General features: G+C 43.1%; 1 protein-coding gene across 1 annotated transcript; it reads right to left on the bottom strand.

The window, feature by feature from the left end:
• Positions 1–14,965: 14,965 nt before the first annotated feature.
• Positions 14,966–18,044, bottom strand: LOC115370599 (ras-related protein Rap-2b). Its single transcript, XM_030067697.1, has 3 exons — positions 17,950–18,044; positions 16,518–17,534; positions 14,966–15,851 (listed from the first exon to the last, which is right to left on the bottom strand). The coding sequence occupies exon 2, from the start codon at positions 17,119–17,121 to the stop codon at positions 16,570–16,572; it is 552 nt and encodes a 183-aa protein (XP_029923557.1). The 5' UTR covers positions 17,122–17,534; positions 17,950–18,044; the 3' UTR covers positions 14,966–15,851; positions 16,518–16,569.
• Positions 18,045–18,441: the final 397 nt, after the last annotated feature.

Below are 18,441 nucleotides of genomic sequence, written 5' to 3'. Positions count from 1 at the left end.
ACCACTGCCTCTTGCTTTTAAGTCCAATTCCTCCATTTTTTTTTTCTCCCCAAATGTTTCACAGTGTACATATGGCTTTTCAGCGCTGCCTAAGCATTGTTACAACAAATATTGACACTGAAGCATGAAAAAAAAAAAAAGAATCATTAGACAAAGCCTGAGCACGAGACATGCCTGGAGCCAAATGAAATAAAAACAGCCTCTTCTCTTACAAGCTTGGCTGCCTTGGATCTTGTGCACAAGCGTTAAGCCAAACCTGCGCGTCACATCAGCCACTGTAGAATCCACTCTCGACATGAAAACCTAACATCCTCTGACGGCTAAGATCGTGATTGCTTGTTACACTGGTACAAACAGAAGACTGATTTTGTAGGATCGAACAGGAAGATACAGTAAATTTTACACAAATGACGCCTCTAGGCCCACATCGTAATATACGGTGTGTAAAGTGGATAAAGGAGTCCCTCAGGCTGAGACCAAAATCTGGCAGGGGTGTGAACAGAGTGTGAATGTTATATCCAATAACACCAGCTTTTAAGTGTTACCACGGATGTGAGCTATAGATATGCAACATAAGACAGTGATACACTCATACAGGCAAGCACACGCCACCGCAAAACATGTACCCTCCCCAACCTTACACTGCAAAAAAAATCCCTATCTGAACAAGTCATTTAGTCTCATATTCAGTCTTAAAATCTATCTTTTTCTTGGAACAAATGAAAGAAATCCACTTGTTTTCAATCCTAATCAATTTCAAGAACTATCATTTTCTTGTTACTAGTGGGCTGATCGGCCTTATTCTGCTGTGTTGCAGCATATTTATAATATTTAAAATATTGCCAGAAAAATTTCTAAGATTAGCGACACTGCATTCAAAATAAAAGAGAATATCACATTCCACTGGATGATTTTCATCATTGCTTTTAAGGAAAATAAGCTTATAACACTTAATATGAGACTTGTTAAGATGGAGGATTTTTTTTTTTTTTTTTTTTTTTTGCAGTGCATACACAGGCACAGGCATTCACACATGCACTCACACAAAGGATTTATCTTGTCTGACGTCTCAAAAAATCCCCTCTCCTGACTGAATCATCTCACCTCTCCTCCACTCCATTTGCTATCAAATTTTTTTTTTCTACCACTGTCCTTATTGGTAATATCAGAGACATATAACTCTGTGTGTTATAGGGCTCTGACCTTTGCACTTCTTAGTGGTTGTTTTTGTTTTTAATTTTGGTCGTCTAAGAATTTAAGCCTAGTATTTAACGGCATCAACCGAAATCCCTAATAGGAGAAATGTAAAGACCCAGATTACATAACATAGACGGAAGACAATGTGAATATAACATTAATTGCAGGCAGGTTTGTGCTTGTACACACGTACCCACAAATCACAGTGTAATTACATACTGTATACTGCGGGAGTGGATGGAGATAAAACAGACAAGTGCAGACAGCACCAATTAAATGCTGGTTCGAGTGTGTTGTTGTCATGGCGACTAAGCTAGTACCTCTGAAATTCTGTTTCACATTAAATGCCGTTGCTTTTGTTCCCATGCCCATCTCTTTATCCTTAACCTCCCTCCCTCACTGCCACTGTCTTCATCCCTGTCTGTCTCTGCTCGACTGTCTAAAAACAGACAAAAATACCGAGGCCCGGCGCACCATTTTCTGATAGCCTTGTCTCTCTGCACTACTGTCTTTCTATGTCTCTCTCTCAATTTCTCTTCCAGCTGTGCCATCAACCGTGTTACCATGTTAGACAGTTAACAAACATTAAGGCACAAGATGCAGTGGGGGTGGAGGATTTATGCCACGGGGGTTTTCAATCTGTCTCCATCCCGTGTTGCCAAAGAAAACACCATGTTCCATTGTTTACCGATGTTCAAAGACACTGAGGTAAATGGTTTTATGTGCTCAGTCTAATCTGAGAAAGAAAGAACGACTAGAGGAGAGGGAGCTTGGGAACACTTTGATTTCAGCGACCTTCTCTTTTCTCTCTGTCTGGCTGTTACTGCAAGTCTGCACAGATAGGCACAGACAGACAGACAGACAGGAACACACACACACACACACACAACACAATGAGCAGATTGAAAAGTCAGATTTATGTAAGAGGCGCAATTTCATAAATACATATATTAGTCAGAGAGATGGACGGGAAAAAAAGAAAAAAAGTCACAGAGAGGGAACACATGCAGCTTTCTGAGAGCGAGAGAAGAGAGAGCAGATTGACAGACTCCCATATGGGTGGCTGCATGTGGGGGTTGAAGGTATGAGTTGAGTTTTGTATCGGGCTCAAAATACGCCTGATGACTCAGGTAGACTTTGGGCAAGATGTCTTGGAGGAAGGCGGGAAATATGGGATGTGGACAAGTAGAGGCAGGCAAGTAGCAAAGCAGCCACTGTAGGAAGGAGGGAAGACAAACAGGAGAGCAGAGAGACAGGCAGATAGACAGCAGACACACGGGTGGGACAATCATGGGGGGCAAGTGCAGTGATTCAGCAACAGATGTGAAGGTGTAGACTAAATTACAATCTACAACACATGCACCACATCATACAAAGGCTGGGGTAATGGTGTGAAGTGTGTGTGTGTGTGTGTGTGTGTGTGTGTGTGTGTTCGTGCATGCATGAGTGTGTCTATACTGGTGTCTGTGCTGCCTTTGCATGCGGGATTTATCATTGCCCAGCAGGCAGTGTTGTACCATATGGTCCACAGAGCAGATATTCCTAAAACAACACACACACACACACACACACATGATTGTGTATGTAAGTGAGAGAGAGAGAGAACTCAGAAAGAGCCCATTGGTGAGCAGGATAGAGCCATCTGCCCATCCTGGAATGCCGAGATCCAGAGATCACAGTCCCACAAAATAATGATGAACACAACACTGAAAACCCTGTCCAGTGGTAAGCGGTAAATTACACTTGCTTCCACATTATGCAAAACACAAAGCCTTTAATTGACACAGAAAGGGTATAAACAAAAAATCAAGAGGAATGGGGAAATGGGAAGCAAGAGAAAGCAAGACAACAGAGAGATAACAAGCCTTTGGACATTTCTTCATCCACAGACAGGACGTTTCAAGCAGCTGAATAGATAACAAGATGGCCCCAAATTCCCCTGAACCAGCAGGCCCTCGAAGGGGGGCTGGCTGGAGGTCCGCTAAGCCCCTCAGTGCCCATATGGTCTGGAGGCTTACACACAGAGAGATGACATGAGAAGGCAAGCCCAGAGGCTGAATCAGCGGATGGGAAGAAGAAAAGACTTCATATTACAAGCATTCAGAGATGTGCTGGTGCACTCGTGTGTGGAAGCTGACACAGTCACTCTGGGAGAGGTGTAGTTTCCATGAGTGTGTTTGCTTTTTCTATGCCCATTTCTTCAGATTCAGGGCTATGGGGTTTGTGTAAGGACCTAAGACCATGTCCACACTAAGCTGGGTAAATCCGAAAATACCGTTTTGGCCCTCCATCCACACGACACCCCACTAGTTTTCTGGAATCCAGCCATCCACATTGAAACTCCTGAAAACAAAGAAAGTTCCCTTTTGTGCATGCACGCACCTACACAACTTTTGCTGTACAAACGCAGGAGCATTCGCTAGATCACATGATGATCTTAAGTCATCATTTTCAGAAAGCTTGTTTTCTAGCCTGGATCCAGCCCTTGTGAAGTCCTGAGGTCTGGAACTGCTTTCATTCTCGGGGGTACATTTGATCAAAATCTGCACAAGATGCCTGACTGGCCGGTCAACAAATTCTCTGATGATGCCTTCATGTCAGTAAAAAAAAAAAAAAAAAAAAACACAGCAGCAAACAAAATTTGGCAATTTCTTCTGTTCTCAAGAAATGTTGCAGCATTGATAAATTACACAACAAACAATTAACCAGTCTGAAAGTTGTTGCAATGTCTGATGGTGCAGTCTATTAACCTACTGTGCTTGTTCAATGCTGAGCAATGGACTTGGTCCATAAGTGAAACAAGCGCTGACTTCAGTAAATCATCTCTGATTGAGACATAGCCTGACCTCATTGAATCACAGTGGGATTCTGAAAACAAGGCTATCCATTTTCCACATGAAAACGCCAGACTGACATTTCCAGATTTACACACCCTTCAGATTTATGACTGTTTTTGAAAAGCTTTGTTTTCATGGGAGGACATCGCCGGCTTAATGTGGCTGGAAGGCTTGAAGCAAGAAAAAAAGATGCATTTTCAAATTTACCCTACTTTGTGTGGATATATGGCCTAACTGTACAGCAGTGGTGTGTCCAGGTCAGCTAATCTAATTAAAATATGAACAGAACACACAAACTTAGCATTATAAACAGTTTAATAACACGTGCTCATGACATTTAGGCTAATTTATGAGTAAATGTTTTAGGTCGAGTGTGTGTCTCCCTTTCATTAATCAATTCCAGACAGTTCTGTTGGTGTAAACTCTTCTACTGGAGCACGAATCCCCTTTTGTAGTTAATGAGCAGTGTATCAATTAATGTTGGCAAATTAGCAACTTTGATACACTGGCACTAGATAACAGTCATGTCTCTCTCTCTCTAATTATATCAAGGGTTACGGTTGAAAATCTGCACTTGGCTTAAAGTCACAGTGAAATGAGAAATAACTTCAACTTTTTGGCTCATTTTCATTGCCAGAATATTCACATATACAATTCCGAAGAATTTACTTTTTTGGCATTTCTGCTGTATTCGACAGTCACTGTAGAGAGAGACGGGAAAGGCAGGGGAGAGAGAGGGGATGATGTGCAGCAAATGGCCTGGAGCCGCATTTGAACCCAGGACTCAGACTTAACAGGTGGTATGTGCTCTTGTCCTGTGAGCTACCGGGCCAACCAAACTCATTAAATTTCAATTTGAGTATTTTTATATCAAAATCCAATTACTTCAGCAGTCTGGAACACAGTGCACCTTCAATACTGACATCATGAGGAACTAGCAGGCATGAACCAAAAATTTCAACAGAAAAAAAAAAAAAAAAAAAAATCTTTGAACAATCACACCCTCCCATCTAATAAAACTGCCTTTCTCTTCCTAACTGACCCACTGGTTCACACTGCCTCTCCATGTTAATCCCGACAACCTGTTTCAATAAGAAATACAATTAGTTAAGAAGGTGAGCCACTCTCAAAATGTCATTCCACTGTGAATTTGAAGACCTTTGGGCAGAGGAATGCACGCAAACTTGTTGGGTCGGTATAACTTCATTGTCTGCATAATAGCGTGATTGATTAAGTTATGAGTTTTGGAATCTATCATGTGCCACGTTTAGAAAGGGGGGCACCACAAAAAAACTCCTAAAGGGCCAGTGCCACCCTAGGCCCCTCCCTGGACACGCCCCTGCTCTACAGGACATTTGACATGATGGAATTTGTAAAGGAGTGTCACAGGAAATAAATGAAGAGCAGTAATGACTCCACCACATGATCCGCCCGCTCAGCGACACTAATGTCATTAGCCTGAATGGGAGACCAGCAGCTAGGCCCCCCTCTCCTCCTCCAGTCTTTTCCACACCTCTGTCATCTCCAGCTTGTCTCCAACACTCACCCTCTCTTTCACAGTTTTATTTCTCTATTCTGTCATTTCTTTTTTATTGATCTGTTGTCTCCCCTTTGCCCCCCCCCCCCCCCATCTCAGAAGTCCTTCCTAACAGACTTTACTGCCTGAGTGATTTCCCTCTCTCTCCCTCTCTCAGCTGGATGACATTTCATTGCAGCTGACAGCTCACAAACTTAACAAGAAACACTCCAGGCGTCAGTCAATATCGCCATGATTAGAAAATCATTCAAAACATGACAGCTCCTCAACATTTTGTGTCTGTGTTTCAGACTTTAACGACAGTTTACTTTTCCAGAGAACAAATTCATGGAGAGAGACAAGCAGGTAAATCTCAAAACCTGGAGATGCAAGATAAAAACAAACAAACAAACAAAAAAATAGATTTTGAAAAACAATTTTAAAAAAAAGAAGACTGCAGGAGCAAGCAGCTAGTTGATAACCTTGACTTTCCACAACCTGGACAGATGGAATTGTAGAAACCAAATGAAGAAAAGTTCAAGTGAGAGAAGTAAGTCAGGAGTAGCCTAAGTGTCAACGTGCCCTGAAGGGAGGAAGAGAAGAGAGAAGGGAAAAGGAAAAGAACAGCACAGGGTCCAGCACTGAGTCACAGCAGGACAGGAAGTCTTAGATGGAGACACCCTTCCTTCCTGTCAGCACTGCGATCACCAACACAGGACACCATTCACACAGCCTCAGATCACATGGGACATGTGACAATTATTACGGTGGACAGTGCCATGTGTTGTACTTTGTGCAGTTCATAGGGAATGGTGCTAGGGGCTATGTGTTGCCCATAGTAAATCATCTCAGTAAAATGGCTTCATCAGGTCCAAGACTCTGGCTCCAAATGAACTCAGTCGGTCTGAAATTCTTTTCTGAGGGAACGCTGGGTATTCCCAACTTTCTGCTTTTGACTTCTTCATGACAATTTTTTTTTTTTTTTATCTCCAGCGGATACCCACCCTTCTGGATTTGTCTCCATAAAGGCCCACAGGCAGAGGGATTAGGATATGCCGAAGTTAAAGCAGCCAGGCGGTGAAATCAAGAGCACCAAGTGATCAGCAAATTATTTTGTACCCAAGCTTAGGGTGCGAAAGGCAGAAGGGAACAGTGATGCTCAGATTTATGAGCAGCCTCAGTCTGTTAAACACACTTTCCAGTTATCTTACTGTGACTGTAGCCCAGGAAGCTATTAGCATAAAAGCACAAACAGATTGCATGTCTCATTCCTCGCTTTCTTTTTCAGGAAATAAAAAAAAAATAAAAAATTGTGCAACACTTGTGCATTTATGAGAGGGAGATAGTGGCTGAGTTAAATCACGCTGGTAAGGCCATTATTGTGGTCCATGGTCCGTGGTTGTGATGGCATACATACACACACACACACACACACATACACACACTCTCTCTAAGCCTCCCACTCATCTCAAACAGTTCTTTTGAACTTAAAACTAAACCTTTGGCACTTTGAATTTAATTGGTTGTGAAATTTGGACACTGTCATAACTGTAATTACACCAGTATAAAATCGCAACATATTTTCCAAATACTGACATCAAAATTATAACTTGTGATAGAAATCTTTGTAGGTTTACAGTATTCTAAGTGTCGCATTAGATGAAGTGTACACAACAAGCGACAGCGGCAGAGTCCGGTGATGTGGGTCAGTGGACTGGAGATTCCCTGTGTCACAGGAGACTTCCTCTTCCACAGCTCCACACAGGATATGAGCAATTTCCTCACAGCCTAGCCTCTCCAGAATCTCCAGAAATCAATTCAGCGTGGAGGGTCAAAGCTGGGCCATCTTCTACATCTTAAAGGTAACATATGTAGGCCTGAGCTCACTTCTTGCATAAGCATCGTGCAGCTACATCTAGGGATGAGGCGCACACCTGCATGCGTGCATACGAACCACATCAGCATAAAGAGCCACGGAGGTTTCAGCGAAAACGAAAGACATGTGTGACTCATGAGGTGATAATCTGGTGCTATGTGTCAGCAGTGCTTTGGTCTGGGAGGCTGGAGTGTTTGATTCTGACTTCTGCACTGTCACGCTCACTTCCGGGTGCCGTGTGTCGGTGTGTGTGAGACACATGCTCTGGCATTCTGGGTGGGGTGTACGTGTACTTTCGCAGAGTAAAACAGTTGAACACTCAACAAGTCAATTTGCCTGCACAGATACACGCACACTTCCTGCCCTGACCAAATATGGAAACCACTTCCTAAACAGAAAAATCTTGATTTGACTTGAGGAAAACAGTTATGTGCCAGAAAAAAAATGTAGTTTTACAGACTTTGCCTGACAGAGAAGTTTTTAACTCTAAAGAGAAGAGCTTATGTCATGAGTATTATATATGACTACTGATTGGATTTTTGTGTTTAAAACGGGCCTGTCTTGGATAGTATTTTTACGAGACTGTGTTGGAAGGAACCGACAATTGGCTCATGCAAACATTAAGAAAAAAAATCTTTCCATTTCCCAAGCTGTAAGGTAGGCTGAATAAAAAAAAAAAAAGATCCTTGTTGGTTAGTAGCTGTGTTAGATTCATCTAAAGGCTGCAAAATGAGTTTGGTGTTTTCAGTTATTATGAAAATGTTTGGAAACCATAGGTCTATAACTGTGTAGGCGAGCTGACAAGATGTGATTGTTTTGTTAATGTGATCGTTACTTTTAGTTTTGCCAGTGTCAAGGTCATTATCACCATTTATTGAGGTGAGCAAAGGGGAAAAGATTCCTTTAAACAAATGGAGTAAGGAGGAGATGAAAATTGATGCGACAAAAAAAAAGCAAAGAAATAAATAAATCACATCCTTAGAGCTACCACCAAAAATAAGGCAGTGTTTGTGAGAATCCCACAGACACATGAAGACGTACACACGCACACGCAAGGTTTCTCTCACTACCTTTTCTCTGCACATGAAAACTTGAACACTTCTTTTTGCAGCAGCTCTCTCCCACAAGATTGCCCTTCTGCCCCCTGGTTGCTCAGGTTATAAAAGAGGTGTTGCATAAACTTGCCTCAGGAGGAGACTTTGATGATAAAGAAAATGCGATCATGCTCTCCTATGCCGGGGGAGGAGGACAGAAACGGTAGAGGAGCATACAACTAAACAAACAGGCTTATTCAAATATCATTTTGGTGATGCTGGGAGTGACAATAATCTTGCACAGACGTCACTCCAGCTATTGTATGCTGATTAAAACCAATTATGAACGCAAAGAATGAGGTACGCTTTGTACCAACCCTAGCATTGTTACACTAACAGAATTTTCTATCTTGAAAAAAAAAGCCTTTTCAGTTCTCTTCTCTACCGATGAACTAGGCTGCATGAATTCAGGGGAAGATATGGAATGACAAATACTTAGAAAGGCATCGCAATCTAAATTGGGAGAAAGAGGTGACAGGAGCCAAGGACTACGGTGTTATGATGAGAGCAGAGTCAGAACGGTTGGAGAGGAGGGGAGAAAGACGATGGAACGAGAAAAGAAATGGGATAACAAATGGGGGAGGGAGGTCATGGATGTCACGGCATGTTAGTCAGAACGCTGAAGTTGCCGTGGTGACAGGAGGGCAATGCCAGGGTGGCGGAAGGCAGAGTCACATGACCCAGCATCAGGCCCTGGAGCAGGATGCCACACAACCTCCTCTGACCACAGATCTGCCAGATGGGGGATGGAAAATACATAGGGGGAAGGGGATATGTGTGGGTAAAAAACCTACAGGAAATGATGTGTATGCTTTGTGATGTTGGTTAGGTTTATTTCACTGCATTTAGGATTGTAAAAGCAGGATCGTGTGATGAGTAGGAAGAAGGCCCAGGTTCACGCCCATGGATGGCGAGCATCCTGCCCGGGTGAAGCATCCTCGGCCAAGACACTGAACTGAATCACTTCCAGCTCTGGAGGTGCAGTTCTGTAGCCAAGCCTGCGCTGTGACCTCCCTGTGGTGGTGATTAAAGGGGAGGCAATTGCGGTATTTATAGGTTATGAAGAAGAGAAAAAAAAAAGAACTTTGCCCCAACTAACCAATTACATATTTTAATACCATTACTTTTTGTTCTCCCTGGTGTCACTAAATCCTCCTTTTGCTGACACAACATGCTATGCATATGGTCACTTGCACTGGCTGCACTGCAAAAAAACCTCAACAAGTCATTTAGTCTCATATTAAGTACTGAAAATCTGTATTTAAAAAGCCAGTGGAAAAAATAACAGTGGGATGAGATAATTTGACTTGTTTTCAATGCAGTTTCACTTGATCCAAGGATTTTTCTAGGGACTCGTATAAAAATGTTGACACAAGGCAGAATAAGGCAGATGAGCCCGCCCGTATTAAGAAAATGCCATTTAAGAATATTATGGAAGCAAGTTGATGAGCACTGAAAACAAGTGGGATTATCTCATTCAGCTGGCAGATTTTTTTCACTTGTTTTAAAGAATTTAACACTGAATGTGACACCAAATGACTTTATGAGAGGGAGATTTTTTTTTGCAGTGTGATCAAGCCTTCTCTGTATCTTATGACGCTTCTCTAAAAGTAAGATCATATATCACATGCAGACATCTGACATAAGCCTAAATTCAAACACTGGAACAAACAAACTATTGGGAAACCTTTAAAAGCAAACTTTTTGAAAGCGCTCTGGCAGAAAAACTAGTCTGTCGTTCAAGTGAGAAACCACACCCAGGACTCAACAACTACATCTAGTCTGCCAAGTGACTGCAGCGGTGCCTGGTTACAGTTAAAACTGTGCTATCATATGTGTCATTCAGGGGGTTAATACTCCACACATTTGGGAATTTATCCTGGCAGCTGTATGTGCTAATTTTACTTTTAATTGCACCTTAGGCAAAAGAAAATAAAATTCCGGCCATGCCTCCGTACATGAAATGACCTGATTTGCCCATCATAATTAAGCGCTGATTGTAACTGAACTCAAACTCAATTACAAATCAGGTCCTTAAGCATTAGCTGTCCTCGGTGACACCCATTAACAAGAGCTCTAAAACTACACAGGGGTGCCGCTAGTAACTAGTCCTGTCTGACTGGATCTTTTGGCCTAGTTTTCTTTCAGAGCTGGCTCTGGTGCGTTCCAAGGCAACTGAGCTATGATTATATGAGGATGGGTATAAAGAGCAGCTTGACTGTGTGCCCAGTGGGATCCATCTTGTGACACAGTGGGGCGGTGTCTGGAGGCCTGTTTAGACAAACCCTGCACTTTCTCCTTTATCCCTCATCTATGCCAGCCCCCCACACCCCCACCCTCTTTCTCCCTCTGTACCTTTGCTTTCCCATTTCTCTCTCCTCCCCTTGAGATATCCCATTTTCCAAAACACTAACCTTTCTTCCCATTCTCTTTGTCCCAAATCTTTCTCCATCAAAGATATGATTAGGAAAGACACAACACAGAGGGAGAACTAATTTCCAAGAAGAAATGAGTTGAAGCTTCATGTGCAAACAGCGAAAATGAATGAGAAAAAGGTCAAAACAAAAATGTAAAAGATAACGCTGCTGCTTTGCATATGCTCTCTCCTTTCTCGCAACATTCTCCCTCTTTCCACCTCTCTTTCAGTGCGGGCTAAAGACATGTCCAGACAGTACAGTTAAAGGAATGATGGGAATGAGAGGAATTCCAGGGCATTCCCATCCCGGCACAGTCTCCCAGTCTGTCAGCTCTGAGTTAGAAGGCCACTCCCTGATCACCAGGGACTGAGCTGAATGAAGTTGTCCAGAGATCCTTATCAGCTAGTAACAGTCATGACATTTAAGCTCATACTGGCTTGGGATAATACTCAGGAACAGCTAGCTGATCTTCGATATGTTTGCTCAGGCCAATAGATATGTAGCAATGACACTTTCATAAGCCCAGATGTCTGTACTGAGGATAACATAGGGCACTTATGCTATACCAGAACCATTAACATACATCTCTGTTGCTCCAAATTAAATATTAGTGGATGATCAGTCACAATTTAGCTCTCATAAAACCGAGTGATACCACTGTTCAAAGTACAGTACGGTCAGAGGAACTAATAAGGCTGTAGGGATTAAGCAACAATTGGATAATAAAGGAACTGTCATATCTAATCCACTGCACTGTTACTGTGCTGCAGTGGTGCCTTGATACATCACAGGAGGTGAGTGATGCCTCCTCTGCTCGCGTTTGGATAAAACCTGGGTGCTGGAATGCTGCAGGAATGTGTACTGCAGCGTGTGTTTAAGTGTGAACAATGTAGGTTAATTGCAGTGTGTATGTGTGCGCATGTGAGTGGAAGAGAGAGAGTGAGAGAGCAAGGCAAAGCTTATTCAGCCTTCACGAGTAAGGCAAACATGGAGCCAGTGGCTGCTCCAGTGTTGTTATGGTAATGTCACAAAAAAAAAAAAAAAAAAAAAAAAAACAGTCACATGCACACACACTTAATAAAATTCCCTACACTGTCATACATATTTTCTTTGCAGGCAGACCCATTTCTCATTTTTAATTAGACTTGTCAAGCGACGTGATGTGCCTAAATGCAAGAAGAGTGCGCCAAGATAGAAAAGAATAAGAGTCAAATAAATTTCTGAGAGCACACTCCTTAGGACAGATACATAACAGCACTCCGCACATCTGCCAAGCGAAAAAAAAAAAGGGCAAAAATGAAACCACACTCTTGAACACAACAGAGTCTTAAAAATAGCGTGATGACGTGGGGAGAGCAAGAGAAGCCTGTAATTCAGCAAGGAGCCTATATAGTGATTAAGCCCCATGTAAAAAATGCAAACACACACCACCCACTCTCACTGGCTCTGTCGCAACACTTCCTGTCAGCGCAAATGCTTCCAACAGCAGAAAACACCCAGAATCACAGACCTCGCATCTGTGCGCTAAGCGACACACTTAACCTCGTCTTCACCATTTTTTTTTTTTTCACTTTGTTGTATCCGGGCAAAAATTATATGAAGAATCGTGGAACTGAGCGTACAAACATATCTACATCTCAAATATTTGGTTTAGAGGAAAACACACAGACCGATCGATAAGCAAAAAGAAAACGTAAAATGACAACTAAGAGGAAAGAATGACTGATCAAACAGGCTTAGCACCCTCGTCCCTTACAGTCGCCATTCTAGCTGTGACTGAGCTCCCAAAGGTCACGAGGCCACCCTGAGCAGCCATACCACATCCCAGCCCCCCCTTAACCATGGCAACCACATCATATGACTGTCTACCAAAGGCAGCCACCATTGACAAGCTTGGCCATCTGTAAAGCAGCGAAGCACTAATTTCCTGTTAAAGTGAAACCAGCAACTTTTTTAAAAAACGGACTTAAATCGAAAGAACAAACTGAAATCGCACCATTCAAACATGTGGCTCCGACACAGCGACAAATAATGATGGACTGAAACCGATATGCCCTCGCTACATGGAGGCAAAGTTGATGCTGAGTGTGCAAATAAGGGAGAGGAAGTGAAACTTTCACCTTCTCCCTCCAAAGGTAGAGAGAGATGAAAAAGAATACCAGGAACTCAACAGGCCCTTTCCTCTCCAAAGGGCAAATTCTTCTGCTATCAGATGTTTATACCACAGCAAGAGATTGAAGCTGAGCAGCAGCTGGAGGTGGGGGGCTGCATTTACAGTATCTGGGGCATAGCTATAATAACTTATCTCTCATCCACAACCAGTTTAACTGTGTATTAGCCTCAGGCAGAGTTCAACCTCAGCTCTGTACATGTCTAATCACACAATCTGTATCAGGGCCTCATAGGAAATACACCACTAGGCTTGACACCCCATTGACGGAGGTATCAGTATAGTATAGGTACAGCTACAGCTAAGGCCTGCAGCAGACAAACTCTCCCCATACCAGGAAGGTCTGTGGCTCGATACCTACAACCGCACAGATGCGCAGCAAATTTGCTGAAATGAAAACAAACAAAAGCAGGCAGCGGGTAGAGAGATGCAGGTCAGAGGTATGTGTTCAAAGTGCTTTTTTTTTTTTTTTTTTTTTTTTTTTACGTGCAGAGAGGAATGTGTGTGTTTATGTGGAGGCACTTTGCTTTCACTTTCTTTTGCGTACACATACACATACACAAATGTGAGTGGGCACTGCATGTAAAGCCTGTTGTGTGTGTGCACTGCTGTCTGATCCCACCTGTTGGAGAGGCACAATCCAGTGGCCATTGTTTAGAACTCTGACATTTCACACTCTCTCTAGAAGCCCCCACCAACCCACCCACCCAACTTACACACACACACACACACACACACACACACACAGAGACACACACACAAACCAGGGTCACATGGTGCAGCCAAAGCCGACGGGATACATGACACCATTGCCTGCTCTGGCTAATAGGCACAGAGATACATAGGCCTGCACACATTTGCACATGGGGTTTGAGCTTATGCAGAATACTGATAGGCAGACACATTCCTACAAGACCTACACGACACATTCATACCATAATATGCCCATAATATGCATCCAGACAGTTTAAAGATCAGCACAGCCTGGCATATATCCACTCTTAGAAACACGAGTCTCTATGCAAGGCTTGGCTTGTGTTTGTTTACTCTTTCCCCCCCAAGCCATGCTGCAGTCGACCAGCCAGCCGAGGCTAGGTAATCCCCATAGGTAAACACAGCAGCGCTGGGCTCGCTCAGTCATACCGGCCCTCTCCACATCACACCACTACACCCACACAGATTGTACCTAGACCCAAGCTCTGGGCTGAAAACGCTGCTACACCCACACAGTTAAAAGGAGAAATTTCTCCAGTGCTGCATGTCCTAGCCTCAGCTGTCTGTTAACGTAGGTGTAGATGATGGGTGGATTCAGGCACTTTCATCTTGATCCCATTTGCACATTTTGTAAGAATCGGAAATCTGTATTTCTGACACTGTAAGGCTGTTGTTGTTTGAGGAATGATGAACACTTGTCCAAACTACTGCTGTTGTTTAAGCTATGCAAACTAACAAAAAAAAAAAAAAAAAAAAGCAAGCTATTATGGTAAAATATGACAAACCCTGCAAACACATTTCCAAAAAGAGAAAACACAACCTGGTCTCTTTTTTTAAAAAAATGCAATTTGTATTAAAAGTCTTTTTTTCTTTTTCTTTTTTTTTTCTTTTTTTAAACAGACAGACCACTGTTAAAAGGCTGGTCTGAAATTAAACTTACAATCAGGTTAGATTTGTCAACGATACATCGTCACATTTCCTGTTAAAAACAACGACAGAATAAAACAGAACAGACAGAATTCCTTTGATGCAAGTCGATCTGGAAGGTAAGCGTTTGGTGTTGTCATCAAGTCTAGAGGTTCCAGTACCTGTGTATTTCAATATATAAGTTTGGCAATAAACCAAGTAGACATTGCAAAATGAACACCTTAGACTTCAATAAAAGGCCAACTCAAAACAGAAAGAAAACCGCCATTCCATTAACAAAAAGCCTCTTGTATATTTTTTTTTTTTTCCTGCCTCCACCCCTATGAGATTATCCAGAAAAACAGTTCACTACTTTGTGGATTGCCATGTTGAAGGGTTCTTTTGGTGATACATGTGGGTTGGCACTAAATCTGAACAGCTGATTTGTTTAGGAAAGGCACTCGACACAAGGGCGGTCAAGTCACAGGTCCCCGTCCCCATGTCACTTCAGTTAAGGTCCTCTCACACACCGAAGAGGAGATGAAGCAAAAAAAGTGGCACTCGTCACATCACTCCACCCACAGCTGAGTGGTGTCAATTTCTTTTGACTTTGGAGAAAAAAAAAAAAAAATAGGATTTCGAGTGTTGTGGAACATCGCTCCAAAATGGGTTAGGGAGAAATATCACCCAATAAATCTTTTACCCACCCCAAGCTGTGCAGTCATTTAACAAAATATACTCTATCCCTCTGTCTTCTTATATAGAAATATCCATTTATGTGCGTCTAAGTGTTGGTCGCCGTATCTTTGCTGTCAGGGTTTTGTTCCAAGTCGTCAGTACAATCGGAACCAGGGGGTAAATGTTGTTGGTGGTGATGAGGGGGGGAGAGATGGCTGAAACTCTGGATCTGACGCTGTGTTGACATCAATGGTGAACACTGATCGTGCAGCGAAGATACTCCAACCCAGCAGAATTCCTGAAGAGTGGTGGACCCCTCCCTCCTTCTCAGTTGCTCCCCTCCTCCTCCTCCTCTCGTCCCCCTGTAGCATTCCTCCCTTCATTTTCCTCCAAGGCCAGGGTGAGACATGAAGAAGAGCTCAACAGTACACACTTCCTGCAACACACTGCCGCAGACAAGACATACAAACAGGCATAAATGTACGGTACAAACTTCTCACAGTGTAAAATGCGCAGGATTATGCCTACGTCAGTACACAACAAGTTTACAGTCTCCCCTCAACTCACATCTTCTCAGCCACATGAATGTAGGCCAAACATGACATACATGAATCTCTCTGCTTTCTTATGACCTCATTGTTGAAATGCTTTTACCAGAAATGCTAAGAGTCTGACAGATCTACAGATTCAACAGTTTAGTTTGAGTGAAGTAATTCAGGCAGTCACAGTCTGCCCCTCCAGTTCTGCAAATGAGCCAGACACTTCCCCAATCTGCTTAGCAAAACAAAAGACTGCAAAGTGCCCTAGGCTGCTGGCTACAACTAAGGATGTGAACCAGCAACTGGCACTAAACTTACTTGGTTCAGATTAAAAGCAGAACAAGAAAAGAGCTGGTTGTTGAAATTTGAGCACTTTGAACATACATTAAGAATTCAGTATTGTACGCTCAGTGTGTGCAATTTTTTTAATACCACTTTTAGAATTAACATTATCCTACAACATGTGGGGCAGTGCCTCTTGATTAAACTAACGTTACATCAGCTCTCTCTCTCTCTCTCTCTGTGAGTGTGTGTGTCTACCTTGAAGGAGCAGTAAATAAGTGGCTCACTTACCATTGCAAAATGAAAACTGAGCAAAGAACAAAACTTTAAGATTGTCCTTGTTTTAAAGAATGACACAAGACGAACAGCACTGGTCGTCGCCATTTGGTGTTGAGGCATAGTTCATCTGTCGGACTATCTCTGCGAATAGTTCGTCCACCGAGCCTTTATTTTTGGCTGAAGTTTCCATGAACGGGCAGTTCCACTCGTCCGCCAGTGCTTTCCCCTCACCGGACGAGACCTCCCTCTCCCCCTCCAGGTCCACTTTGTTTCCAACCAGAATCATCGGCACTCTCTCGTACCTTTTCACCCGAATGATCTGATCCCTCATGGGTTTGATGTCCTGGAAGCTCTGCTGGTTGACCAAGCTGTACACCAGGATGAACCCCTGGCCGTTTTTGATGTACAGGTCTCGCATGGAGGCGAACTGCTCCGTCCCCGCCGTGTCCAGGATCTCCAGGACGGACGGAGAGGAGTCCACCTCGATCTCCTTCCTGTAGAAATCCTCTATCGTGGGGTCGTATTTCTCTATGAAGGATCCCGTCACGAACTGGACGGTCAGTGCGGATTTGCCCACCCCTCCGGACCCGAGAACCACTACTTTGTACTCTCTCATGGTTCCCAAACAGTCTCACCCCCAACCAGCACTCCCTGCTTCCTCTCCGAGCCCGCTAGCCGCCCTGCTGGGTTTCAAACCGCACACCGCTGCGCCTCCACCAGCAGTTTTCAACGGCTCTGCTCTGTGTGGATACGGGGCGTGGTCGTCAACTACCGGCACTCGCAGTCTAAATACAGCCGTTTCGGACCCAGACCCAGCATTAGTAATGTGACATGGTGACTCCCCGACGACAGCCCCGCCGGTCCTTGTGCAAGGCTCCCCGTGTTCGTTCAAGTAGACACGGTGCGCTCCCGCTGCCGCCGTCAATCCGCCACAATGGAAAATCACAACTTCCGGTGTGCGCTTTCAAAATTAAACCGTCACTGATCCGCGTGCGGTGAGACGTTTGTCTTGTAGTGCACCCAGCCTACCTAAATGAACATAAAGAACACATTCAAAGGGGGGATATGTTATTTCTATTAAATTTATAAGCGTAAATTTAACCATTTATGAAGTACTTTCAAGCCAGAAATAAAATAGAACACAGTATTAGTTTAGATAGATAGATAGATAGATAGATAGATAGATAGATAGATACTTTATTCATCCCGCAGGAAATTCGCAGTTTTTCAGCAGTATCCACAGATTACAGATTAAAAGAAAATCAATAAAAAAAAGATTTAAAAAATAATAATAATAGTTTCACAGCTAGTTTAGTTATTAAACACAGTTTCTCCATGTTTAGTGTAATGACTGATTCTAAACGAAGTTACAGTTACATTATATCAGTTGCTATCACCCTGTGCAGCTCTGTAGGGTTTTGTTTTTTTGGGTTGCACTTTTTACCTTCTCATTTCGGAGTCCAAACCACCAGATTTCCGGCGTTGTGCTCGCTGGCTTGACGCACCGTGCCCTGTGCGCTCGCCTCGGCTCTTCCTGTCCACACAGCACGCAGTCTGCGTCTCACGTCACTCGATAAATAGTCGGCTCTCCCGTTTTTGTTAAAGGTGCAGTGCGGCTGTTATCGCACCAGCGGTCGGCTGACAAACCGAGGGCCCCGGCAGACCTGCCACACCTTAGTTTCGACATCACTAATGCATGTGGCTTACTACTGCTTGACTCATTCTCAGTGCTTCATAACTTCCTGGAACAGCTTTATCAACTGCCATTGCTTTGTTGCAGTCACTGGTTAACCTCAAATTGCAATATATATATATTTTTAAATTTCCCCAAAACTGACTTTATCATACATATTTGTAATGTACACTTTTAAAATGTCTGAATCTGACTTGATTGCCAAATTAATAGATTAAATAACAGGAGTTGCCTGACATTATC

The sequence above is a fragment of the Myripristis murdjan genome, chromosome 13, assembly GCF_902150065.1.
Source record: "Myripristis murdjan chromosome 13, fMyrMur1.1, whole genome shotgun sequence".
In the NCBI taxonomy this organism is placed as follows: domain Eukaryota; kingdom Metazoa; phylum Chordata; class Actinopteri; order Holocentriformes; family Holocentridae; genus Myripristis; species Myripristis murdjan.
The sequence above is the reverse complement of the archived record's forward strand: the minus strand, read 5'-3'. Positions and strand labels throughout refer to the sequence as shown.

Excerpts from the sequence above, each read along its gene's own strand:
- LOC115370599 (XM_030067697.1), bottom strand. The coding sequence starts at position 17,121 with ATGAGAGAGTACAAAGTAGTGGTTCTCGGGTCCGGAGGGGTGGGCAAA.